At 44.8% G+C, this 26,077-nt stretch overlaps 3 protein-coding genes across 5 annotated transcripts; all 3 read left to right on the plus strand.

Annotated features, from left to right (window-relative positions):
- The first annotated feature begins 361 nt into the window (after positions 1-361).
- Positions 362-14,692, plus strand: ogt.1 (O-linked N-acetylglucosamine (GlcNAc) transferase, tandem duplicate 1). 2 transcript variants are annotated; one of them, XM_049027212.1, is made up of 22 exons: positions 362-840; positions 2,142-2,322; positions 3,913-4,156; positions 4,253-4,321; positions 7,653-7,769; positions 7,880-7,959; positions 8,133-8,328; positions 8,579-8,719; positions 8,828-8,928; positions 9,073-9,226; positions 9,314-9,415; positions 9,573-9,752; positions 9,876-10,034; positions 10,174-10,263; positions 10,429-10,554; positions 10,693-10,863; positions 10,991-11,107; positions 11,185-11,349; positions 11,467-11,619; positions 12,329-12,581; positions 12,894-13,017; positions 13,099-14,692. In XM_049027212.1, exons 1-22 carry the CDS (start codon positions 804-806, stop codon positions 13,277-13,279), a joined length of 3,141 nt encoding a protein of 1,046 aa, XP_048883169.1. In that variant the 5' UTR covers positions 362-803; the 3' UTR covers positions 13,280-14,692. The 2 variants fall into 2 exon arrangements, with proteins under 2 accessions (XP_048883169.1, XP_048883170.1); XM_049027213.1 differs by having other exon boundaries at positions 2,172-2,322.
- A 1,217-nt stretch (positions 14,693-15,909) lies between these two features.
- Positions 15,910-23,369, plus strand: gcna (germ cell nuclear acidic peptidase). Of its 2 annotated transcripts, none has more exons than XM_049027214.1 (13): positions 15,910-16,232; positions 16,682-16,793; positions 16,951-17,104; positions 17,186-17,261; positions 17,777-17,826; positions 18,541-18,607; positions 18,700-18,779; positions 20,403-20,741; positions 21,093-21,264; positions 21,388-21,535; positions 21,638-21,773; positions 21,866-22,070; positions 22,586-23,369. In XM_049027214.1, exons 2-13 carry the CDS (start codon positions 16,704-16,706, stop codon positions 22,815-22,817), a joined length of 1,749 nt encoding a protein of 582 aa, XP_048883171.1. In that variant the 5' UTR covers positions 15,910-16,232; positions 16,682-16,703; the 3' UTR covers positions 22,818-23,369. The 2 variants fall into 2 exon arrangements, with proteins under 2 accessions (XP_048883171.1, XP_048883172.1); XM_049027215.1 differs by lacking the exon at positions 15,910-16,232 and adding an exon at positions 16,479-16,511.
- A 1,281-nt stretch (positions 23,370-24,650) lies between these two features.
- Positions 24,651-25,559, plus strand: LOC125750215 (olfactory receptor 12D3-like). The gene has a single exon (XM_049027667.1). The coding sequence runs from the start codon at positions 24,651-24,653 to the stop codon at positions 25,557-25,559; it is 909 nt and encodes a 302-aa protein (XP_048883624.1).
- The last annotated feature ends 518 nt before the right edge of the window (positions 25,560-26,077 follow it).

Here is a 26,077-nt window from a genome sequence, read left to right on the forward strand (position 1 = left end):
CACCTCCTTTTATTAACAACTGATTTGGGATCAGCTTTTCTTCCACCACTGCGTATCCTGCGAATTATACGCAGACTAAACACACTGATCCGAGCTTACTTATCAGGGATATGATATCTACGGCGCCGCAGTGTCCCGCGAATTGATACGCAAAATTCTCCTTAGTACACCCACATTCTCGTTCATTCCGCTAAAAGACATTTTTATGCAACAAAGAAACTACAGAAGAAGACCACTTATTTGTGTGAAATATTTACATTCAAACACAAAGTAAGTTTTTAAAACATATGCTTGAGCTATATTGTTATAGATCTGAGTAATGTATTAGAATCTCAATGGGGGTCTACTTTTGAAACGGAAGAAAGTTCCAGTCAGATCCGCCATTTCAGAGTAGGCTAGGCGCGTTGTCAAGAATATTGCTTTCCTATTTTAGGAATATATGTATATTGTTATTCTTTCTTTATCTTTGGTTATCTTCGAAGATTGAAATTGGGTAGTATTTCAGTTGGTGTCTTCATATTTTATCCGTCGACCAATATTGAATGACGTGTGGTTAAGGCCAGGTGGCTAGCTACAAATGATACAAAGGATCGTTAGCTTCCTTGTTGAAGGATAGACTTCGCTGGTGCGTTGATACAACCAGAAAAGCACCTTTTGCCACCTAGCCGCCCCTTTAGACGCTGTGGGGAACGGTTTACAGTCATTTACCGGCGCTGGTTTTTGTGTAACTTGGAAGCAGACAAAACAATTCACATAGAAGGGAAACACTTTGACGGACCGCTGCGGACCAGACCGACGAAGAGATGGCGAGCTCCGTTGGAAACGTGGCTGATAGCACAGGTAGCTGTTCCCGCTAACCAACTGGTTAACTTGTTGGCCTTATTTTACTTATGAGCAATACTTTTAATTTGGAGTAATACAGAAGTACTAGTATTGCCGTCAGGTGTTTTAAACTGTCTTTATGAGCTGAACTGTAATGCGGCGTTAAGGTACCCCCGATGTTGCTATTTTTAGTTATCACGTTCCTTTACTGTTCAGACGCTTTTGACAAAAAAAATATATTAATAAAATATATAGCTAGATACATCCCGTTAAAATGTAATTCGTCGTTTTTAAGCGCCGGCCTGTTTAGAAACCCGAAATGAAGGGTACGTAGCTATTTTGGTGACGCTTTTCATTAGAAAATCCCTGCTGCTTTAACAACGTGCACTTCACAGCGCTGCCGCGAAGCCAAATGACAGTATCGTAGCCGACAAGCAACCTTCTTGTATAAAAACAGCGCGGACAGTCGACATCTGGCTGAAAATCAATAATGAAAATATGCGAAACTTGAAATGCATTCATATATAATATGTTTTATTCACATTCGTTACCGTATATTGTAGTAATTTTACTAGGCAATTTTACAGGTGTATATTTGCTTAAGTATATTAAGATTTTTATTTAAGGGTGTAATGGTGGGCCCGTTCTGTCTATTCATCTAACACGTTTTTGGTCATTGTAGGACAAGTTTGTATAGAAAATGAGTGGATAGATTATTGTCGGTTAGTTTATAAAAAGGATCTCCAATTCTGATCCTGCAGTGCTACTATCCAGTACGTTTTCTGTTCTGCCTGGCTTCTGATGAGCCACACCTATTCCTGGTATTTACCTGAGGACAGAAGTGGCTCATCAGAAACCAGGTAAAACAGAAAACCTACTAGATAGCAGCTCGCCAGGACCAGATTTGGAGGCCCCCCAGTATAACCAGTATAACCTATAACCTTTGTCCCATTTACTTTGAAATACTATTGAACTGCATTTTTTTTGTAATTCAGGACAATACATGTTGATAGTAAGTGTAGCAATCACTTGTATTTTTGTGTCAGAAGTATATTCCTCAACACCCATTCTGAAGTTTTTTTTAATCCCCTGTTTGAAATCTGTATCTATGTTTGTCATCACCACTCATTAATTTGTCATACATCATTTGTGCATCTTTGCTTGCAGAATTGTCTGAAGCATTCATTGTTTATCATTGTCGCCTTTTCCCGTTGTTGCTGTGCATTGTCTTATTTTCATTCATGTTTTGTTTCCTTCCATTTTTTTCTAACATGTTGTTTTTCCCCTCCCCCTCCCCTTGGGCTGTGCTGGTGCTCCAGAACCGACAAAACGTATGCTTTCCTTCCAAGGGTTGGCCGAGCTGGCGCACAGGGAGTACCAGTCGGGTGACTTTGAGGCGGCTGAGCGCCATTGCATGCAGCTGTGGAGGCAGGAGCCCGACAACACTGGGGTTTTGCTTCTGCTCTCCTCCATCCACTTCCAATGCCGCCGGCTTGACAGGTGAGACGGGCCCTGACCGGGCCCATGGTGGTGGTGTCTGCTGGTGCCGCCCAGCCAGCAGCACGCCCATGTGACGCAAGACCGGTGCTGCCAAGTGCTCTGATTGGCGGAGTGATGCCCTTATGTGTATCGGCTGTTATTCTTCTGTACCTCTCCCTAACCTGTTAGTCTTTTGTGCTTTTCTAATACCACACCTTTTTCTACAGCTTTCTCTAAGCAGAGTTTGTGTGTTCCTCCCAAAAGGTGTTTGAAACTAATACTTTATATGAAGTGAAAAACATTCTCTCACCTTCCACCTTTTCTTTGAGTGTGTCTTGTCTGGTTAGTAGAGGTAATGTATATGTATATTTGTGGGTTTATTTCAATAAACCTGGTGTCGGTTCTGGATATTTTTTTTTTTTTTTAACCAAAGCACCTTATTTCAAATTTTATAATTTGTGTGTAATTTTGTTATTCTTGTTTGTGTTTTAAATTCTTACCTTCTCTGGTTTTGGTGACTTTTTAGGATTATAAACTTTTAGGTCTAGCCTCGGTTGCACAGTAAATATAGTCCTAGCTGCTCGCTTGGTGGAAAAACCTAATTAAGTTCTGGAATTTTAAACATCCACTTGTGTATGAATATGAAAATGTGCATAATACCTCATACTTAAGAAATGATTTTCCAGGGTGGACTGCTGATGTTAGGTGGTAGTAGTATTGCAGTGTTTATTCATACTGTGAACCCTAGGAAGACTAAGGTGATACTATCGTAGGCTCCCTTTATACATGATATCATCTCAAGTTGGTGGTTGATGGGTGTAGCTTATTGTAACAGTTGTATTGTGTGTAGTGTTTATTCCGGTGACTGGTCTGGTAACGTACCATTAGTGAACTTGTAAGAAGTGCTTTTAAAGAGTGCAGTTAGAATTTTAGCTGCTCTGGAAGTAAGTTGTTAGATGAGAAAAGCACGGTTTGCTTTTATCGTCTCAAAGGGCAGAATAACTGAGCCTCATTCTTCTCTCAGTTGATGGAGCACTTGGGTGTGACTCAAGTACCAACATAGCAGTTTGTAAAATTTTCTGAAGCTTTTTTTCATTCGTTAAATGGGAATACCAAAGGTTGTAGTAATCTTTAGATTTTTTGCATGGGTTAGACATTTGCATGGGTTCTGCCCTTATGTAAACATAATGGAATGTTCCTTATAGCAGCTCAGCCTTTTTCATGATGCCACTGTCATAATTATTGGGCTTGTTCAGTGGCTTCTATAATGGACTCTTTCAAATTTGCTTTCCTGGGAATGTTAACTTAATTACATGAACAAAATTTTCCGTTGCAGCTGTATACTGGGATCTGGTTGTATGAACAGTATTTTAATTATCCCAGAGATGCTGGTTTTTCACTTACTTGAGTTTTTTTTTGTGTTTCATTTTGGCCTTTTATATGTTTGGATATTGGTGCAGATTAGATTACGGTATGTTCTCAAAGCGACTGGAATTGTTGCTGGGATGTGAACCTGTGAACCTGCAATCCTGTGGCTCCTGCTTCGCTCTGCTGCTTCTGTGAATGGTTAGTCTCTCTGACTTGGGGGTCTTCGTGTCTTTGGGTCTGCAGGTCGGCTCACTTCAGCACCTTGGCCATCAAGCAGAACCCCATGCTGGCGGAGGCCTATTCCAACCTGGGCAATGTCTACAAGGAGCGCGGACAGCTGCAGGAGGCCATCGAGCACTACCGGCATGCGCTGCGGCTGAAGCCTGACTTCATCGACGGATACATCAACCTGGCGGCTGCACTGGTTGCTGCTGGGGACATGGAGGGGGCTGTGCAGGCCTACGTTTCTGCTCTGCAGTACAACCCGGTGAGTGCCTCACCGTCCTGCCCCGTCCTGTGTCGGCCTGAAAAGATGCCTCAGCTCTAACGGCGACTTGTCTGGGTGCTCTGGTCTGCATCGCAGGATCTCTACTGTGTCCGAAGCGACTTGGGGAACTTGCTGAAGGCGCTTGGGCGCCTGGAAGAGGCTAAGGTGCGTCCTAGTGGGTTCACTGCTGCAAGGCTTGTTGTCTTATTTTTTATTTTATTTTTTTTAAGTACGTTTTGGTTGATTCCCACTCTCACTCTGGCCCCAGCCCTCCTGTTGGAGTGAATGAATCTTCCGCTTGTCTGTCTCCCTGCTGTCACTTTGTATGGTGTTCATTTGTCATATTCTACTTCATCTCCTCCCCCACATCATAGGCCCTGTCCCTTTTAAGAATGCCCCCATTTTTTCACTAGTTTCAGTTTCTTTAGTTTTTTTTTTAGGAACACAAAGCCCAACCCCTTCCCTTCATACATTGCTAACAGTCCATTTACATTAAAAGACCATAACTTTGCTTTTATTCATCATATCTATAACTCAAGCCTAGTTATTTTTTTTTAGTTCTTCGGTAGACTCCCTCCAGTTTTTTTATTATTAAAGAGATTTGAATTCTTTTCCTTTTTAAATGTAGTTAGATTACAGTCACGTCTCCTTTCCAGCTTGCTTTGTCCTCTTGATCCAGTACATGTTTCTTCTGCCTTGGCTTGATCCTGGTTCAGTGCCTTTCCACACATGAAGAAAGGCTGGTCTCTAGAAATTGTGTAAGACGGGAGTTCCAAAAACAAAATTGGCGTTTAACACTTAAGTCCAGTGCTGCTTTGGTGGGATAATGCTGGCTCGGTCTTCGAAGAATAAATGGACTGATGGAGTTAGTGGTCTTTGCTATGCAAAAAATAAGATGGCTTCTAACCCACATTTCTCACAATTTTCCAAAGAACTGCCCTTTTCCCACCCGGACAATAAAACATTGGGAATTGAACAACAGCCCCATCTGAGCAGAGTAGACTCCCCCTGCTGTTGCTCTTTGAGTTGTCCCTCTCACCCCCATGCCCCCACCCCCCTTAGCACTTACAGGCTCTGAAGCTGCCCTTGGATTTGGTGTTGGCTGGAGCTCAGTGTGTCCACCTTTTGCTGGTTACAAGCCATCTTATTTGGTGCTAAAGGGGGGGTGAGGTGGGGAGAAGCGTTTGGGGGCTGCCCATTCCCTGTCCCCGCCCCGCTCTATTGCTCCACCCCCCCGCGCGCCTGCTCAGGGCCCGTGGAGTGTGCGCGCACGGAGCTGTCTGCCTGACCCCCTCAGCCCCGCTCGCCGCCAGTATGCGTGAGCGCACGGGGGTTTCCGGGTGTTTCTGTCCACCCACGAAACCTCTGCAGCACCCCAAGCAAACAGGACTCCCCTCCCATTAAGATTATGTGTAATTTGAGGTTTCCCTGAAGGCTCCATCGCCCCCCCTCCCATCCCGTCTCTCCTTGGGGATGCTGGGACTGCGCCAGGCACACAGCTCACTTTCTGCACTCCACTGCACGCACCAGCCGCTGGGATAGTGAGAGACAGAATGTACACGCGCAGCAGCAGCGCTGACCTCTTTATTTCAGAACTGTGGAGGCTTCTAGATACAATTAAATCCCAGATTTTTTTTTCCTCCTTAACCATTGGCCAGGATTCAGGGAAGCAGGACAGGATAAAGAAAGCAAGATATTAAACCTGAAAAAAGACAAGATAAATTAAAAAATGGAACTTTTTGTGCCCCAGAATGCTATGATTATATTATTCCCAATAATTGTGATCATTTCATTTAAGAAAGATCAAGCCAGTCAGCCTCCCTCCTTTTTATACATTTAAATTGTAATTTTAATCAGAAGTATTTGCATTACTGCTGTGAACAGAACAATCAAAGCCTTTCTTCTCTTTTGTTCCTTCTGTGCATTCGTCTTGAACATACTGCATGATCGTAAATAAGGGTTTTTTTTTTGTGAATAAGATCGTTATTTCCATATGAAAAATATGTACTGTTTGCAAAACTTTTACTAACGATCTTGTTTCTTATTTTGTCTCTTTTGGTTTTTTCACGACTGATATTGTTATTTAGAAGGTTTCAGGTGGGTGACACTATTCCTGCGTAGGTGCCTGGCGGACAGGAACACTAGGGCAGCATCAGTCCTCTCCTCCTCTTCCAGCTGCGGCCACCCCCCTGACAAAGTCCAAAAATATGGTAACGGGTTTGTAACTGCCAACAAAAGAAAAACACACTTCACTCCATGCCTGAGTTCTTCTGTCTTGTGGCTTCCATTGAAGAACTAAAGAGACGAGAAAAAAAATCAGTAATGAGCTGTAGTTCGCATTTTACTGCATAGTAACTGCCATCTTTGTTAAAAAATGGATTGGAAGCAATATGCAAAAAAAAAAAGTAAGAACCCTCTAACTCTTTAAATTTTTTACTTATTTTTTCCTATTTTTATTTTTGTTTTGGTTGTTTTATTTCCATTTATTTGGAGTTGCAGCGATCTGCTGGGCAGCTGATGCGCTGTGAGTCTGCAGTAGCGCAGGGGCTGCGCAGCGACACCCTCAGGCTACCTAAGCGCAAGCAAGCGAGCTCCCCCTCCCCTTACCCCCCCCCAGTCTGTCAGCTGCAGTCCCCCCTGCCCACCCCACCAGCATGTCACCCAGTGGTCCCCTTCCTCCCCCCTGAAATGGGGTTTTTTGGCTTTGACTCCCCGCTGCCCCCTAGTGTACTTTCCTCCTTCATAGCATATGGCCCTCTGACCCACATTGTGCTGGAAGCTTGTCTTCCTGATCCTCTAAAACACGAGGGGGTTCTAGAGTGTGGCAGCCTGGCAGCAGGGAATTCTGGGCTTCCGGTCTGCAGCTGACGCGTAGGGCTGGAGTTGGCGCGAGCGAGCAAGCGAGCGGGAAAACAAACGTGGCTGTTAGTGCGGCTGGCGCCAGCGAGTGGCGGCATGGTGGAAGCCATGCGCGCACGCGTACCTTTTGCGCTTGCATTACAGGGACCTTTATCTGCATGTGGCACCTGGTATTTAAGGTTTTGAAGGACCCCCCCTGGCACTCAGCCCTTCTGCTGGGCAGCGTGTGCCATCTCCGTAACCTGGGCATTAGACTGTTCTTACACGGGGTGTGAATTTAGCATGGCTTGCAGGGGTACAGCACCCACCCCAGCTGGGTTTAGGTGAAGTGCCTGTAAGCATTCTCTCAGAAGGCCATAACTGAAAAATGCCGGTGTGCATGTAGGTGTCGGTCGGATCCGCGCAGCGCAGGAAAAAGCAGGCGGCTTAGCGCGGCAGATTTTCGCGCATGCGAGCCCATGCTGCAGGCTCACTTTTTGCTTTTGTGGAGAGCGAACACTAACAGTGTTTTTTGTCTACTTTTTGTTTTCTTCCTTTTTTATTCAATCTTTTTATTTTTCCCTTTTATAACCCCTTCCCCTACCTGCACTTCTCTGCCTCTTCTTCTCTGGTTTTGGTTATTAACCCCCCCTTCAAGGCCTGTTACCTGAAAGCAATTGAGACTCAGCCAAACTTTGCAGTGGCTTGGAGCAACCTGGGCTGTGTGTTCAATGCCCAGGGAGAGATCTGGCTGGCCATTCATCACTTTGAGAAGGTGAACGGATGTGACTGCAGTGTTGAAATTGCCTGTCCCTGCCTTTACCTGTGTGTGGTATCTTGTCATAGGATGATTCACCTTTAATCGCTTAATTTTATATGTCTTAGGCTGTGACTCTGGATCCTAATTTTCTGGATGCTTATATCAATTTGGGGAATGTCCTCAAAGAAGCAAGGATCTTTGACAGGTGTGTAATTTTTATTGATGGTTATTTTAATAAATCTGAATGTTTAGCTTTATTCCAGGCCGTGTTTCCCTTTAGTCTGCAGTGCATGGTATAGTTTCCTCCTTTCCGTGTCTTACTTTCCCTACTTGTTCATAAAGGTGTATAAACTGAATTGTGGTCTTTCCCCCTAACAGGGCTGTTGCAGGATACCTCCGTGCCCTCAGCCTGAGCCCAAACCATGCTGTGGTTCATGGTAACCTGGCCTGTGTGTACTACGAGCAGGGCCTGATTGACCTGGCCATCGATACCTATAGGCGGGCCATTGAGCTACAGCCTCATTTCCCTGATGCCTATTGCAACCTGGCCAATGCCCTCAAAGAAAAGGGCAATGTAAGTGACTGAAGCCTGTCTCCAGTGGCAATTATGTCCTAAAAGCTGGTGAAAATTTTGTTTTGTTTTCAGCGTTAGATTTCCTGGCGAAAAATGAATTTGAATTACTGTTTTCTTACCATAGTCAAAGTTAAGAAGCAGAATGATTTCTCAGAACCTTTTAGGTGATGCTAAAATACCACGGTTGCTTTGTATAGTCTCAATTTCCCCAAAGTCAAGGGGGCCGTTGACATCTTGTGGGTCCTTCCAGGTTTCAGAGGCAGAGGAGTGCTATAACACAGCGCTACGCCTGTGTCCCACGCACGCAGACTCCCTCAACAATCTGGCCAACATCAAGCGAGAGCAGGGCAATATTGAGGAAGCCATCCAGCTCTACAGGAAAGCTCTTGAGGTGAGAAGTTTTGAGCATAACAAAGGATACCCACCTAGAAGATAGAGGTTGGTGGTGGTTGGTAAATGTGGACTCTTGTCTTTGTTCTGACCAAATGCATATTTGTAGGTTTTCCCCGAGTTTGCTGCGGCCCACTCCAACCTGGCCAGCGTACTGCAGCAGCAGGGAAAGCTGCAGGAGGCCCTCATGCACTATAAGGAGGCCATCAGGTATGCGCCACTGTCTTCTCGGAGCGCGTCCTGCCCGCAGTCCTTCTCTTACTATCATCTCTGTCGCTACTATACTATTCGGCTTTGGAGAAATGTCAAATATCACTGCATGCAATTTGATAAGCGGCCCTGTCTCTGCCACAGGATCAGTCCAACCTTCGCCGACGCCTACTCCAACATGGGTAACACGCTGAAGGAGATGCAGGATGTGCAGGGGGCGCTCCAGTGTTACACCCGTGCCATTCAGATCAACCCAGCCTTTGCCGACGCCCATAGCAACCTGGCCTCCATTCACAAGGTATCGCATTGTGTTTGAGGCTTATTCGCTCCTTCGCAGTCTGATCGGATAGTTATAGCTTACTTGTGTGCATTTGTGTTTTCGCAGGATTCTGGAAATATTCCTGAGGCCATTGCGTCTTACCGCACTGCCCTGAAACTGAAGCCTGATTTCCCGGATGCCTATTGTAACCTGGCACACTGCCTACAGGTGAGTAGAGCCTCCAAATTTCTCCCGTGTGTCTGGATTTCCAGAACGTCAGCTCTCGGTAGCAGTTAGGGTTCTCCCAGAAGTTGCTGGAGATTTAGCATCAGACCTCAGAGCAGGTTCACGTGAGATGACCTCGATTATCGCGCGCTTCCTCCAGATTGTGTGTGACTGGACCGATTATGATGAGCGCATGAAGAAGCTGGTGAGCATCGTGGCTGACCAGCTGGAGAAGAACAGACTGCCCTCGGTGCACCCCCACCACAGCATGCTGTACCCCCTCTCCCACGGCTTCCGCAAAGCCATTGCTGAGAGGCACGGCAACCTCTGCCTGGACAAGGTACCTGTGTTTCTCAGTGTTCTGCATTAGCCAGGTGTTTTTTACCCAAGATGACCTTGCAAAAGTCTGCGTTATAATACTCCATCTATTTCAAAGTATGTGTTTTGGTTTTCTAACCTATAGATCAATGCCTTACACAAGCCTCCCTACGAGCACGCCAAGGACCTAAAGACCAGCGGGGGGCGTCTGCGCGTGGGCTACGTCAGCTCTGATTTCGGGAATCACCCGACCTCACACCTCATGCAGTCTATCCCTGGCATGCACAACTCTGAGAAGTTTGAGGTAAGGGCCGCGTGATCATTTAGAATACTGTGGAATAGTCTGATACCTTTTAAACAAACTGCTCTAAATGTCTGCGTATGTTCTTGCTGGTGTCCCTGCAGTGCCCAGGATTTCCCTGATTTTCTGCTCTTTTCTTTAGGTTTTCTGTTACGCCCTTAGCCCTGATGACAGCACCAATTTCCGTGTGAAGGTGATGGCAGAGGCCCACCACTTTGTAGATTTATCCCAAGTAAGTGCAACAGAGAGCAGACAGTCTGTGCTCCTAGCCAGCCATTGCTGGTGTTACTTGTGGTATTTTTTATTTATTTATTTAATTTTTTTTTGATGATCCCTCCTCCTCGCATCCTCTGAGCCTTGCTCTGTGCTCTCTCGCTCCTGTCCCCCTCTTGTTCAGATTCCCTGCAATGGGAAGGCTGCAGATAGGATCCACCAGGATGGTGTGCACATCCTGATCAACATGAATGGCTACACCAAGGGGGCACGCAATGAACTGTTTGCCCTGCGGCCAGCACCTATTCAGGCAAGACTCTGGGCGATGAAGGGGACTCTTCGTTTCCCTTGCTTTCTACTTTTATGTTGTGCACATTGGAAAATCCCTGACCGACATGCTATTAGTTTTATGTTCGCTATAAAAAGCTCTATTTCCCTTCCTGTTCAGGCCATGTGGCTAGGCTACCCTGGGACGAGTGGGGCTCCCTTCATGGATTACATCGTTTCTGACCTGGAGACGTCCCCCATCGAGCTGGCAGAGCAGTACTCTGAGAAACTGGCCTACATGCCAAACACCTTCTTTATTGGCGATCATGCCAACATGTTCCCACACCTCAAGGTAGATGTGTGCATTTGTTGGAATATATCGGTGTGTGATTGTAAACGCTTAACAAATATGGTGGTCAGTCTAAACTATTAGCAGTATTGGCTGATGTTGTTACTAATGGTTTTTTTGTATGCTTCAGAAAAAGGCAGTGATTGACTTCAAGTCAAATGGACACATCTTCGACAATCGCATCGTGCTGAACGGCATTGATTTGAAGGCCTTTTTGGACAGCCTGCCGGATGTGAAGGCTGTGAAGGTAAGTCAGTGCTACAGGCGACATGCTCATGTTCTTTTCTGCCGTGGCTTCTGCTTTAGCCTGACATCTCTCTTCAGATGAAGTGCGACGGCCAAGAGACCACTGATGGCAATGGCGCCCTCTCCATGCCCGTCATCCCCATGAATACGGCTGCTGAGGCCATAATCAACATGATCAACCAGGGCCAGATCCAAGTCACCATTAACAGCTTCACTGTCAGCAATGGGCTGGCCACCACCCAGGTATATGGGACTGTATGGCAGACGTGGGGCTCAAACACACCTGGAATTTGGGAAAGTGTTGGGATCGCTGTCGGAAGATGGTGCCCCTCCCTTCACACATCTGTCTTGTACTTGTAGATCAACAATAAGGCTGCCACTGGAGAGGAAGTCCCACGCACAATCGTGGTCACGACGCGCTCCCAGTACGGACTCCCTGAGGACTCCATTGTGTACTGCAACTTCAATCAGCTGTACAAGATTGACCCTCCCACTCTACAGATGTGGGTCAACGTAAGTGAAGAAGTCACTCTACAGGCTCATTGAATCCCTGTGTTACGTTTTTGTTAAGTAAAAGGCTTTTGCTTCAAAATGGCATAAATGAATGCACATCAGTTTGTACCTTTGTCTGTCTGTGTTCACTGTAGGTGATGGAGTGTAGGTGTCTGCTTTTCCGATTAGTGAAATGTCCCACTACTTATGCCCACTGTGCTGCATTTAGAAATGTAACTGCTCTGGTCAGATTGTGCTCATCTTTAGACTAGTTTTTCTAGGAATTCATAAAGATTTTACACAGACATGGTGTGTGTGTGTCCATATTTATAGTACTTAAATGTCAGAGCCAAAATTCACTGGGAATGTTACATTAGATCTGAGATTTTGGTATATCCTGGGCTTGAGAGATTTTTTGTGTTTTTTTTTTTTTTATTTATTTTTTTTTTTATATATAGTCTTTCTGCCTGTAATCCCTCTAGCACATAGTGTAGGCAGCCCTGATCCAGGAGTGCTGGTATCCAACAGGTTTTCTATCCTACCTGAATAGTTACGATCTGCCTGAGATCAGGTGTGGTTCATCAGAGACCAGGTAGGGCAGAAGATCTGCTGTGTACCGGCACTCCAGGATCAGGACTGCCTAGGCCTGCTGAAGCACATGCAGAGTGGGCAGTCTGTGATGGGACTCTGTAGTGCCTAGCGTTGCTGACCTTCCCCACCTGTCCTGCAGATCCTGAAGCGGGTGCCTAACAGTGTGCTGTGGCTGCTGCGCTTCCCGGCTGTGGGCGAGCCCAACATCCAGCAGTGTGCCCAGAGCATGGGCCTCCCCATTTCACGCATCATCTTTTCGCCCGTGGCCCCCAAAGAGGAGCACGTCCGACGTGGCCAGCTAGCCGACGTCTGCCTGGACACGCCGCTCTGCAATGGGCACACCACTGGCATGGATGTGCTCTGGGCTGGCACACCCATGGTCACCATGCCAGGTAGGACCTGGGTGGTCAGTGGTCAATTTTGTCATCTGAGCATGTTCAAGGAGAACAAAATTTTGCCCCAGTTGAAGGAACTTCTAAAGTTTATTGTAGATACTAGTAAAACCTAGCCTCTGCTCCATGCCTTAGTTCTTAGTGTAATGGTTGCTGTTGAATGATGAAATGTAACAGACATGGACTTTCTGTCTAAATGGTATTCCTGCACAATGAGTTTGGGTTGTAATGGATTGCTGGGGCAGCATGTAGACAAACCTTTAGTTTCAGTGCAGTATGTCTCATTGATCTTCATCTGTGTTCCTTCCCCAGGTGAGACCTTAGCCTCTCGAGTGGCTGCCTCCCAGCTTACCTGTCTGGGCTGTCTTGAGCTCATCGCAAACAGTCGTCAGGATTATGAAGATGTGGCGGTCAAGCTGGGAACTGACATGGAGTTGTGAGTATCTCTGTTACTTTTATGGATCTCTGAGCTGGTATATATTGGGCACAGAAATAATCATCTCCTTTCTCATACCAGCCTGAAGATGGTTCGCGCTCGGGTCTGGAAGCAACGCATATGCAGCCCGCTGTTCAATACCAAGCAGTACACCTTGGACCTGGAGAAACTCTACGTGCAGATGTGGGAGCATTACTCTGCAGGGGCCAAGCCTGAGCATCTTGTCAATCTCCAGCCCCTAGAAAGCAGTGAAAGCGCCTGAGCTGAGCACCCCTAGACCAGCTCTGATCTCAGCCACCCCCACCACCACCCCCTTCCTAGGCACATGGACTCTTGAGGAGCCTGCCAGGTTAATCCCCTCAGATCAGTCAAGAAACAATGTGGTTCTTCCTCAAATCCAAGAGATATGGAGAAGGGGGTGTCTTGGCTGAGCTGTGTGTCTGGAACTTGTACCTACACACACTCTCACACACACACACATACATACACATACATATCACCAAGCACATATTACAGGTCATTGTGGTATTTCCTCCCACAATTTTTCAAACTCCACTTGACTCTCCACAAATAGGTACACCAAATCAATTGCAGTTGGAGATCCCTTTCAGCAAATTCTAAGTTCTGTCTAACAAGTAACAAGAGTGGGTTATGGGGGAAAAAGGAAGTTAATTGATGTGTATGAGTAAATTTAGCTTTGACTTGGATATGAAACTTGCTTTAGTCTAAACCTGCGTTTTTCTGTGGTCCTGGCTACAAGACATCTTTCTGCACCCCTCTCCCCATACCAGAAGCCATCTTTTAGGTTTGTCATATCTTTTTCCCCATTGTACAATGTCTTGAAGACCAAGCAATGGAAAATTGAAACTGGAAAGAACAGAAGCTTGACACTTGTTCATTAAAAGGGCCTTGCATAGATTTACTGTCCACTCGTAAAGAAATTACTGCTCTTACCATTAGTGGCCCAGGTAAGTATTTTATCTTGGTTTTGTACTCTGCTTCCCTCCCTCTTTTTAGATCTTTTATTTATACTTGAATGTGCTGTATCCAAACCTTCTGACACCCGTAAGGTTTTGAATAAAGCTGTTGAATTAAATTTCGCAGAATATAACTGAACCCAGGTCTTACACTTTAATGATGTGATGCCTGTAATATGTGTTCAGTGTTGCTTTGCAGTAAATATCGCTTTGGAGTAGAAGCCTTTGAAGGGTCGTATTTGTATTAAATGCCATATGTTGGCTTTGAGCTTGGTCCTCTCCATCCAGGGTCTTAAGAGTATGATTGAATTCTATTTCCAGCCCAGATTTCGTACAGAAGGTGTTCCTTAGAAGAAAAATGTCATGAAGAGTTTAGCTTTGCTTCAGCTAGCCAGTTGCTCTCTTTTGTTGATGTGTATTGACATACCTTTCATCTTTTGAAACAAACCATTCAGTATTTGTTTCAGTAGCAGTATCCTTTAAGTCTGCATATCCCAGTGTTCCTTGATAGCAGTCTTATCAGTGTGTTGGTATCCCTTTAAGTCTCATGAAGACCGTCACCATATTGCTCTCCAAAGCTTGAATGTTCTTGCCTGAGCATGTATCTCCTCCTGCTCCTGGTTGGTGTTGGGTGTCTTAATCAGCTTCGTCCGGGTCACGTTCTCAATTAAGATATCAATAAATTTGTCAGTCTGAAATGTTGGCCTCCTTTGTTTCAATGATTTGCACACACAGCCTTTGAAAATATGAAGCTAAACATTCATGACATATTGGTTATAATAGTCAAAATAAAAATGCTGTGATCAAGTGCAAAAATGTTCCCCTTGAAATGGAATGTCACGGTGCATTGTCCCTGCCAGTCTTACATAAACAGCACTATGTATTCTGGTATTTATTCCCCCCTGAGCAGCAGCAGTTCACAAACAACCAAAAAATGGTTATTTGGCTTTTCCCTTCCATATGCTATTTAGTCACATTCATGACATGTACTGCTAACCTAACAGATTGAGTGAGGTTGAACTTCAAATGAACGTTCAATCAAAATGCATGATTCAGTTAATTATGACAAAAAAGCAGGAATATGGATCCATAGGTCTGGTAAAATCTTTAACGAAATATAGGGGGTGGCTAAAATAACTCAATAAATACATTTATTTGTGTACTTTCCAAATGTAACTGACGCATGGTCTATTAAATCAACAGCAAGGCCATAATAAGGAGCAACCTTATGAACGGCTTCAATTTTCATATGAATTCTTCAAAAAGTAATGAAATGCTTACTATGTAAAATGTGTGGTATTGTAATATGAACAATTTATCAAACATAAGGGACCAACTATCTGACGAAGGAATATCCCAGGCGAATATGGAGTCGGAAAAGTGCGTTTCGGATGTAAACGAATCACTGAACGATTCTGACAAATCTTTTACTGTACCGATAAATCTATAAGCTTAAAATATGGTTTTCATCTGCTTCGTTCTGTCGATCCCGCTAACCTCCGTGTTCAGCAATGGGAACTTCTATCACTTGCAATTACAACCATGCTCATAAATACACGGACAGAATACCCTATACAGGCCATAAATCAACACACCTAACGTACATAACCGAATATTTTTATTTGATATATTATCGTTGCAATTCCAAACCAAAACGGGCGCGCACGCTTTTTTCAATAATTTAGATTACATCGAGTACAAAAAGAAAATCAATATTAGTCGGTTATTCTGTTGATGCATGATGTTCTCCCTATGTCGCATATGGGGATAGGTTCCGGGGTTTCGCATATGGGGTTTCCTCCGGGTACTCTAGCTTCCCCCCACAGTCCAAAAACATGCTGAGGCTAATTGGAGTTACTAAATTGCCCGTAGGTGTGCATGTGTGAGTGAATGGTGTGTGAATGTGCCCTGTAATGGGTTGGCCCCCCATCCTGGGTTGTTCCCTGCCTTGTGCCCTGCGATGGGCTGGCACCCTGTTCTGGGTTGTTCCCTACTTCGTGCCCGTAGATTCCGGGATAGGCTCCGGACCCCCGCGACCCAGAAGTATAAGGGGTTTGGAAAATGGATGGATGGATGTTTACATATCACGAAGGTTTTAAAACAGTTTAGTGAGAGTAATACAGCACGGCATTTACAATTTCACCCCAGACCTCCAGGGGGAGCCCTAATGAATTTACAGGCTTTAATAAAACGGCGAGCTTCCGATGCGCCAGTTTTGAAATAAATGAAGAAACGAAGGTATGTATGCTATAGAACAACAAACCTTTTGTAGCGAAAATAAATGGTTGTACTTCGAATGCTGATATCCAGTTCATTCGGAAAATAAACAAATGAAAAACGCAGCATATTGTATTAAAGTTTGTTATTTCTTGTCGAGACCAGCACTACCAGGAACGATAGCGCATATTCGTTATCTTTGACTTTGTATTTGCGATTTTAGCATTAATTAACTTGTAGCTGTTGCTCGAACCTGATACTCGTGAGGAAAACTACGTTTCGCTGCTTTCAATTAATTCAGTATCCTTTAAGCGCAACGTATCTTAAAGATCATAAATGAGCTAGATAATTTTCTTAATACTTAACGGCAGTAAACGGAATGCCTGTTTGAAAATGAATGTAACGTCACAGTTCATGGTAGTACACAAATGTACAAGCTTGGTTTCGGTTTGTTTTGTTTTGCTTTCAAGCATGCAGATTTAAAGAGCAGTGATGGACGCTAGCACGGACAGGCTCTTCCAGAAGGTGGCGGAGAAGTTAGGCTGGACTGCCAAGGGGGCGCTGGATCTAGCCGAGAAGGAGGTGAGCGCCAGCACCCTCCAAGAGCAGTCGTAATTCAGTTATTCATTTGATAAAAATAACTATAACGATTGTGCTTGTGATTTAATATTTGTAAATGTGCATCTTCCTGCGAGGACTTAAATTAACAGCACATTCGTTAATTTCCGTTTACCTTCAGCTTATACAGAGCATTGGGAAAAGTAGACATCAAGGTCCTTCTAGAGATGTAGATTCAGACAGCGGCAGTTCTGGAAAAGAGAACAGTCCTTTGAAAGGACAAACTCAACAGAAGGTGATCCCCCTGGACTCCAGTGACGACGATTTTGATGTGTGTAAGTGGACCTTGATCGGCCAGGGCATTGACGAGAATATCAGTGATGGGAAGCCCATCTTGTCTTGCCTTTCTCTTCCAGTTCTTGTTGCGAGGGCTACACCTGCTGCACGGCGTGCATCCCGTCCGCCTGAGAAAAACACAGCTTGTGAGGAAAGGTGTGTTTTTTTGTAGCAGAGTGATGACAATGCTCAGAATTCTGTGAGAGATGTGTAAGTTTATACAGTTGCTCCATGAATTACGATGTGGTTACAATCCAATGAAGTCGTCATAAGTGTAAAATATAAGTTGAATATAATATTATAAATAACTATTGTCGGTGAACAAACAAATGACTAACAATATCAGTAATTAAAAAGTCAATAAATGAATACAAGTTTACAGTATTTGGTTGAATACAGAAAAAAACTTTGTTAAAAATGTTGTCAAACACTATATGAGATCTTTTGGCTCAGCTTGGCTGTGTGCCATTGCCCTGTACCAGTAGAAACTATATTCTGGCATATAGCCGGGAACAAGTCAAAATAACATTAGTTATTAGTTAGAGTACCTGAATTTCCAGAAAGATGGATGTTTATAAAGACTCTGGCTCCACTTTCTATCAAAACAATAGCTGGTGAATATCAGTTGGAATATCACTTTGATCTTTGATTTTTTTTTTTCCTCTTTATAGTTCACCTGCAGTGGTAGTGAGTTCAGACACTGACGACAGCTTTGAAAAGTGTGAGTACATTGACTTGTTTGGACAGTGGGGAGAGTGAAATGGTTATTAGAATTTGAACCTAGTAGAGGGTTAAGCGGTGGCCCTTCTGCTGACCACTGCTGCAGCTTTTTGGCTCCAAGCTACTGTATAACTATTTTATGGAGGATTATTTTGTACTACACACCAAATCAAGAATTGCTATTTCCTAGACATGTAACAATTTAGGATATTGTGATCATGATTCAATCTTCCCATGATATTTTTGGAAAAAAATTAAATTAAGAAAATTTTAATAGCAAAAAAAATGTTTTCCCATTTTTTATCAACTTAAATATTCCTTTCATTACGTAAAATTTGTTTAATATTCTTAAGCAGAAACATTTGTAAAGGTTGGAGTAAAATGTAGTATCCTATTAAATATTCCTTTTATTTTAAAGGAGAAAAAATAACAAACTGACCTTTTCCATTTAAGCCTAACCATTACGCCATTCTATAGGTAGGAAAATCTCAAAGATTATGCAGCATAATAATAATTTGAGCTATTTAAGTGTTCATTTCCATGATTTCAATAGTCATAAATTTGAACTGCGTTTTGTCACACAATATATCGTTGTGTACCTAGTATTTTCTGTTTATATCATGATGTCTGAAAACACATTGGTGCGCATTGGTGTGTTTAAAATGGAAAAATTGCAGTTGTTTGGTCACTAGTTGTACTTTTACCTTCCTTACAGTCCTGAGCCGTGTGAAAACTCCAAAAACCAAGGCAGCCCGTGTGAAGAAGTACGGTAGTGATGACAGGTGTGTTTGGTTGGTTGTCTGTCTTCTGTTGCATGCGATGCTTTATAATTTTCCTATGGATCGTGGTTGTAATGCCTTGTGTTTTCGGAAAGTCTTAAACAGTTTATAGTGGACAGCTCCTCCGACGAGGACTTTGTGACAGACCAGAGAAAGAAGAAACCTCTGTCCAAAGGTGAGCTTTTGTGCCTTAGTGGATGTTTGGATTGTCATCTTTGCATTTTGCATTTGCATGCATTGAAAAATAATTGTTTAATAAACATCAGTAATGCCTAGGGCTGCAGGAAATATTGTTTCTGTTCAATATTTTGTGTCCTGGTGCAATAATCACATTGCATTTGCTGGTGCTGCTTTATGTCTTTTCACACAATTTGCGGTAACATCATCAACTTACTCGACACACTGGGCCCTATTTTACGACTCGCCCAAAGTGTGACGCAAAGTAGTTTTGCTAGTTTCTTACAAACACACTTGTAACTTTCACGCTATGCATGCACATTGTCAATAATAGTAAGTGATTTTGCGCTCGCTTCACACACATAAGAGTGGTCTTTTTTTAAGTGGGGAGTGGCCGGGCATGTTGCCATTTTAAGGCAGCGAAATGACTTTGAGCTTTTGACCAACAGAAAGCATGTCTAAAGTCATTGGTGCGTTATTAAACGGTATTTATGCAGCACGTTTTAGAAATGTGCAGGTTACTGACAAAGGTATGTTATTACTGACAAAGGTATGTCCATAATCTTGACGTGTATTAGTGTTTTTTTTTTTTTTTTTTTGTGTTCTTATAGAGTACAACTGGTCCTTTCATGTAATTATACTATAACATCATCGGAAATATATATATATATTAAGTAAAAAATAAACTATCGTAAAAAATGATCAGAATTAAGTACGTACTGTAATTGAAATGACATTTGGATTATTATACCTCTTTTGGCATTGAGTGCAGGTGATCTTATGATGCACGAAAACGAGGACGCACTCGCTGCTACCACATCCCACGCCTTAAGTGAAACAGTGGTACTATTGTAGATGACATGCTTGTGCCTTTTCACCTTGCGCACGAGCACATCCATTTCCTCCTGCTAGCCGGCCAAACACGCTGGTGTAATAGCAATTCGCCGTAGATCATGCGTCATATTCTTTTAAAGGTGACGTGATGCACCATTCTGATTGGTTCATTGCATGGTATGTCCAACACATGCGTCTGAATAATTTAGTTAGGACAACCTTTTTGTGCCTTACGCTGGTGCAAAGTCTGTGTTTTCCATTGTCAAAATAGCTAAATGGATTTGTACATGCCCATAAACGTTAGTTGCGCTTTGCTTTAGATCTTCAAAATAGAGCCCGCTGTATTGATAGACAGAGTTGGGTAATTCAGGTCCATAGAGTAAAAGTCCAGACTGGGATTTTGTTTCAACTAAATAATTGAATACTCTGTGACTCTTTATGCTCAACTGATTGGTTGAAACTAAATCTTGGTTTGGACTTTTACTCTCTGGACCTGAATTACCCAACTCTGTTGGTAGATAAGTACTATTTGGCTGCAGTTTATTACAGATAATTTCATCTCCTTTTTTGTTTTATGAACATTGCAATGTTACCAACATTTGATATATCACGATGCGATATCTTGCAGCCATAGTCAATCCCTGAAATACTGAAGTATTTCAGAACTGTTTTTGTACAGTATGATGTGTAATCGGTAGACCTGCGGGACTGACCAAACTGTTGGAGGGAACCATGTCACTGCGATCTCAGGACTTTTAGGGTAAAGGGTGTTGTGCACTAACCACAGGCAACCCGAAGGCTCCCAGCCCTGATCTGCGAGCTGCGCCAGCAGTACTGTGCCCTGTCACCCAGTTGCAGTCCCCGGTTTTTGTGAGCGATGACGACGAAGGCGTGTTAATCAGGAGCACCTGGAAATCTCGCCACACCCGGCTTATTCCTACATCACTGGAAACCAAATCCCCTGCCCCCAAGTCTTTGGCTCCACCCTCTCCCTCACCATACCGGACGCCAGTGCAACTGGAAGATTCCAGTTCTGGGGAGGAGTTCCAGTCCTTGCTGGACAGACTGAAGAGGAATCACAGTATTGGCAGCACCAACAACACACAGACACCCAAACCCAGCCAAGGTAATGTTAGCTTCTAATCTCCACCTGGAGTATGCATATACACACACACACGCACACACACACACACACACACCACAGTGGACTTTTTCTCATAACTTGAGTCTTCTGCGATTTCTTCCAACATCTTTACAATTCAGATTATTTAGTTCAGTGCTAGAGATGTAATTTACAGAGGTTTATAAGATGCTGCTCAGGGTTACCTCACCATGGTCCCACCTGAGGTTTAAACCAGCAACCTTCTCCGTCTGATAGCATTCCTTCTTCAGTGTGATTAATAGTAATAATTAGTAGTAATAATTTCTGATTTTTTTCCTTTGAGTTTTTCCCTCCATGCTTTGTGCTTCATCTTAGAGCCTGTGCAAAAGCCCTCTCTGTCAGTTCCACGGGGCCATGGTCCGAAACCGAGTGAGGGTAGAGCAGAGAAGGCCCGGGTGGAGAAGGGGACCCATAGCCTGAGCACCCCAGTGCAGAGAGTGGAGAGGCCCGTGCTGAGCCAGACAGAGCCCAGACTCCTGGGAAGCAGGTAATGAGGCAGAGCCTCTTCCAACCTCAGCTTCTGTGCTACTAGACATGGCTCACTTCTGATGTCGTGATGACAACGGTGCACATCTGTTGAAGAACTGATGGTAGCATGTTGTGTTTGTAGCCAAAGCACGGCTTGTAAGACGCCTGGCTGCTTCCTGCAGTCCCTCTCTATTCCGGGGTCCCAGTACTGTCGCAGCTTCAAGCTGCACAAGGAGGAGCTCACGGGCAGACTGTACCAACTGTACAACAGCAGCATCTTTGAGGGAAAGGTCAGAACACGCACACATACACGTCCACACGCCGTGACACTGGCAGCCGAGCGCCTGGTGATCAGTGTCTGCTCTGCCCCTTGCCGCCCCCCAACTTCCCAGCTCCCCTCCAACATGTCAGTGAGCTGGAATAAGAAGATGAGGAAAACTGCTGGGTACTGCATCTCAGGACAGGAACGGGGCAGTGGAAACCGCTACGCCCGCATCGAGCTCTCGGAGAAAGTGTGTGACTCCGCAGGTGAGTCTGCGAGGCTGGTGAGGGTGTGCGAGCGCATACGTGTTCCTAATCTGAGAGGTGACACCCCCATCTGTATTCCTTGCCCCCTCCAGACCGCCTGAGGGACACACTGGTGCACGAGATGTGCCACGCGGCCACCTGGCTCATCAACGGCGTGCGTGACGGCCATGGATCCTTCTGGAAGCTCTATGCTCGCAAGGCCACGCTGGCTCACCCTGAGCTGCCCATGGTCACACGCTGTCACAGTTACGATATCAACTACAAGTTCCAGTACCAGTGCAGCCGCTGCAAGAATGTGTGAGTTTTTGGAGGCCTTTACCATGGTCATTTACGAAGCATTTAGGCGGATAGCATGGTTGTTGAGCTCTACACTACCAGTCGAAAGTCTGGACACACCTGCTTTTAATGCATTTGTCTATTTTAGCCGTTATGCGGAATATTCACCTTATAGTAAACGCCATTGAGGCACTGAAGGAATGCATATACAATGCTGCAACAAACAAGAGAAGTATTCAATATCCAAATTTTTGACTCTTCAAAGTAGCCCCCCTTTGACTTCAATGACTGCATTGTAGACTCTCTGTATTCTTTCAACCAGGGCTTAGGTGGGGGGATTATGGGGGGCAGGTCACAGCACTCCATCTCTTGTTATTCACAAGATAATACTTACTACATAACTAACTTCAAAGTGTGCTTAGGCTCGTTTTCTTGTTGAAAAACCAATTATTTTCAGTATGTGTGTCCACATACTTTTTGACTTGTACTGTACCTGTCAAAGACAATGGTCTTTTGTGGCCCCACCCCCTGCACAGGATTGGCCGCCACTCAAAGTCCCTGGACACGCAGCGATTCGTCTGCGCTCTCTGCACCGGTCAGCTGGTGCTGCTCACTCCTGCCAGGTCTCGGGGCCCCACGCCCTTCGCTGCCTTTGTCAAAGAGAACTACGGCAATGTGCGGCAGGAGCTGGGGGGGAAGGGCCACGCGGAGGTCATGCGCAAGCTCAGCGCCGATTTCGCCGCCAAGACGCAGCTCGGGAGCAGCTGAGGGCCTCAGGACTGCCGCCCACCCCCATCAGTCCCACCTGGGGCCCTTAACGCACCTCCGGACAGGGGGTCAGGGTCACTTTTTCAGGCAGAAAGTGTTTCTCTGTGTAAGGTGATACAGGGTGGAACCTTACTTAAAATCACCTCATTCTCGCCTGATCATTTTTGATGTTTGTGAAACCCTTAACAGTTGTGTTCAGATCAGGACATTAAGAACACCTCAACACACACGGAGACACGTGTCGTTCTTTGAACTCTGCAGGAAACAGTCATTGATTTTATCCCTGTTTTTCATGTGTGAAAGTGGTCCATGGTGTTGTCGACGCTGCATGGCGCATTTGGTGATGCGTTACTCTGGGATGCGAAGGGCATAATGCCCATCGGTCTTGATCTGCGACACTGCAGATGCTCCAGAAAATGTGACACATACAGTGAAATTTACTGATATGCAGAACTGTACTTTTACAGTGTGTGATGTTTGTCTTTATTCTTTGTATGCCTTATGTTTTTTCAGTATCATTCAAAATTTAATAAATCTTTTGGCAATTTTGTACATGTGCTGAAGTCTCAAGAGTTACTTAGTCAGTAAATGCCAGCCATCTTGCTATTGATTGGCCTGTGATTTTATCCTTAATAGAAGTTGCGTATTAGTTTACTGAAGGCACCTTCAGTAAAGTACTTTTCCAACAGGTGCGATAAAAAGGTAGCTCCCGGCTTTGTGACCTCCGAAGTCAGTGCAGCACAACAGTAACTAGCATTTACAGCAGGGCTCTTCAACTTGATTCCAAATCCAAGCCTTGTTTTCAGTTCTACTTGGTTGGTACTTTAATAATTACTGGTTCTGGCCAGAGGCTTCACAACTGGGTCCTGGGTAAAGGAAGGCTGGAAATGCAGCAGGATTTGAATAGCCCTGGTATACAGCAATACAGGGATGGACCCCCTTTGAGTCTCACCAAGCAACAGAAGGAGAATGGAAAGACATGAATGGCGTATTAGTCGCATGTGGTCTTGTTTTGTTTTGTGTACAGCAAGTGGCTGGATAAATGTTGACTCTAGCAGCAAGCGCTGCTGTGACAAATTAAACATTTAATTTCCACCTTTCTGTTTCGTGATATGTGGAGGTTTCTCTTTTATTTATATAATATATATATATATATATATATATATATATATATATATATAATCAAGTCAGTGACGTCTGATAAGGTGATCGTCAGGGTGTGGGATGTCATGCAGGAGGAGGGCTGGTAGATTTTCCCAACTTCTCTTCCATGTAAGCCTCCATGTGCACCTGTGTGTTGTTTGCTCCAGTGCATTTAAAAGCATGCATTTGCAATAGTCACTGTCTTTTAATGCACTTAGATTTTGGTGAGTACATTTTTTTTCCCTTTGCTACTAAGTTTGGTTGTGGGTTTACAGATTTAACAAAGGATTTAGCTATTATCATCTGCTAATGAAATATTCAGGTAATGCTTTTCATTGCTTTGTCATTTTTCATTCCCTCACTTTTGAAATGTATGATACATTAACAACTGATTACATTGACACAAAGTAAAATGAAGTCATTAATTTGTATAGTCTCTCCTAATCTTGATTGATTGATCGTTTTGAGTTAAACAAAAAAAAATCCTAATTGTCTTTTGATTTTTCTTTGCTAACATTCGCACTTTTCAAGCTGTTATAATGTCTGGCTTTTTGAATATCTGGTTTATTTTTTTGGTTTAGAATAATTAAATCTGTTATTTTATTATTAAGTGATTGACCTCTGAATAGCTGAGATATGCAAACCCTTATTCCCCTGTTTGTGGTGCAGTGACACATTCTTGCAGGAGGGATGGTAGGGTGCAATATTACAGCGCTAAAGGCCTCCATTCAGACTTCTGATCTCTATTATGACATCAAGCTGACCTTGACCTGCCTGAGTTATGGGATTAACTTGCTGCTGAGTGCCCCCTTGCTGCTAGCCATCATCCGGCCACCTGCTCTCTTGAGCAAACTGCGCTTCATGCTGTTGGCCCACCTGCTCTGCTGCGACAGCCTGCAGTTGCTTCTCCTGATGCTTCAGGCTGCCCTGCTCACCTCCAGGCTGGGCATCCGCCTGGCCCACTGCCTTGTCTTCTCCTTGGCCTCGCAGGCTTGCTGCATGGTGGACGTGCTCCTCAGCGCCGCCCTGGCGGTGGATCGCTATGTGGCAATCAAGTGGCCTCTTCGCTACGAGCTGCTGCTGAGCCCCACCCGGCAGCGTGTCCTGGTGCTGGCCGTGTGGACAGCCTCCCTCCTCGCCGGCTCGGTCACCTTGTACGTGGCCTTGAAAAACATGCAGGTGGACCTTTTCCTGCCGCGCTGCCGAGTGCTGCTGGTGGCGGACTGCATCTCTGAGGCCTCTATGCTGCGGGCCTTTTCCCTGGCTATGGGCGCCCTGGTGCTGCCTGCCTGCTACCTGACCATGCTGGCCTGCTTCCTGCTGCTCTGCAGGGACACAAGGGGGCTCCTCCGCTCGCACCGTGCCAGGGTCACGCTGGCCATGCAGGCAGTGCAGATGCTCTTCTACTCGGTGCCCATCCTCATGGACAGCTACCTGCTGCCCAGCACCCTGCACTGCGACTCCCTGGACACCGCTGCCTACACCATCTACAACCTGGGAGTCTCTCTGATCCCACTGGTGTATGGCTATCGCTCCCGGGAACTGCAGAAGAGGGTGCAGCCAGGTGCCCTGAGAAATCACATTCACCTCCGCCAGTGACCAACGGGCTCGCTCAGGCTGAGCCGAGCCCAGCGCAGAGAGCAGTAAGTGACGTCCTTTCTAAGGGGCCCAATGGTTATTGGTCACCTAATGCGGAATCCCAGTGGTGTTGATACACTAAACCACTGTTTCCCAACCCAGTCTTTGGGGACCCCCAGACAAGTCTATGTTTTTAGTTACTGGGAGCTGGGAAGGAGCAAAAATGTGTCTGGGGTCCCCAAGGGCCTGGTTGGGAAGCGGCACTACACCGTTCTCCATGGATTCTTTGTATCTGCATAAAAGTTTTCCGAGTAGAACAATCATACCTTCTAAATGATGCCACCCAGCTGCCCAGTAACCTTTTGTACTCTTTCGTCTCTTGTATAAAACACAGAGCGAGACGATGATAAACCCTACAGCTATTGATGTTATCAGGCAGATATTCTCCGTTTCCCCTCAGCCTCAGTGATCTAGGTCAACATGCGGGAGAAAGAAGGGCAGCATTTTTTTAATTAAACTGATGCTCTGTACCAATGGCA

The sequence above is a fragment of the Brienomyrus brachyistius genome, chromosome 10, assembly GCF_023856365.1.
Source record: "Brienomyrus brachyistius isolate T26 chromosome 10, BBRACH_0.4, whole genome shotgun sequence".
NCBI classification, from domain to species: domain Eukaryota; kingdom Metazoa; phylum Chordata; class Actinopteri; order Osteoglossiformes; family Mormyridae; genus Brienomyrus; species Brienomyrus brachyistius.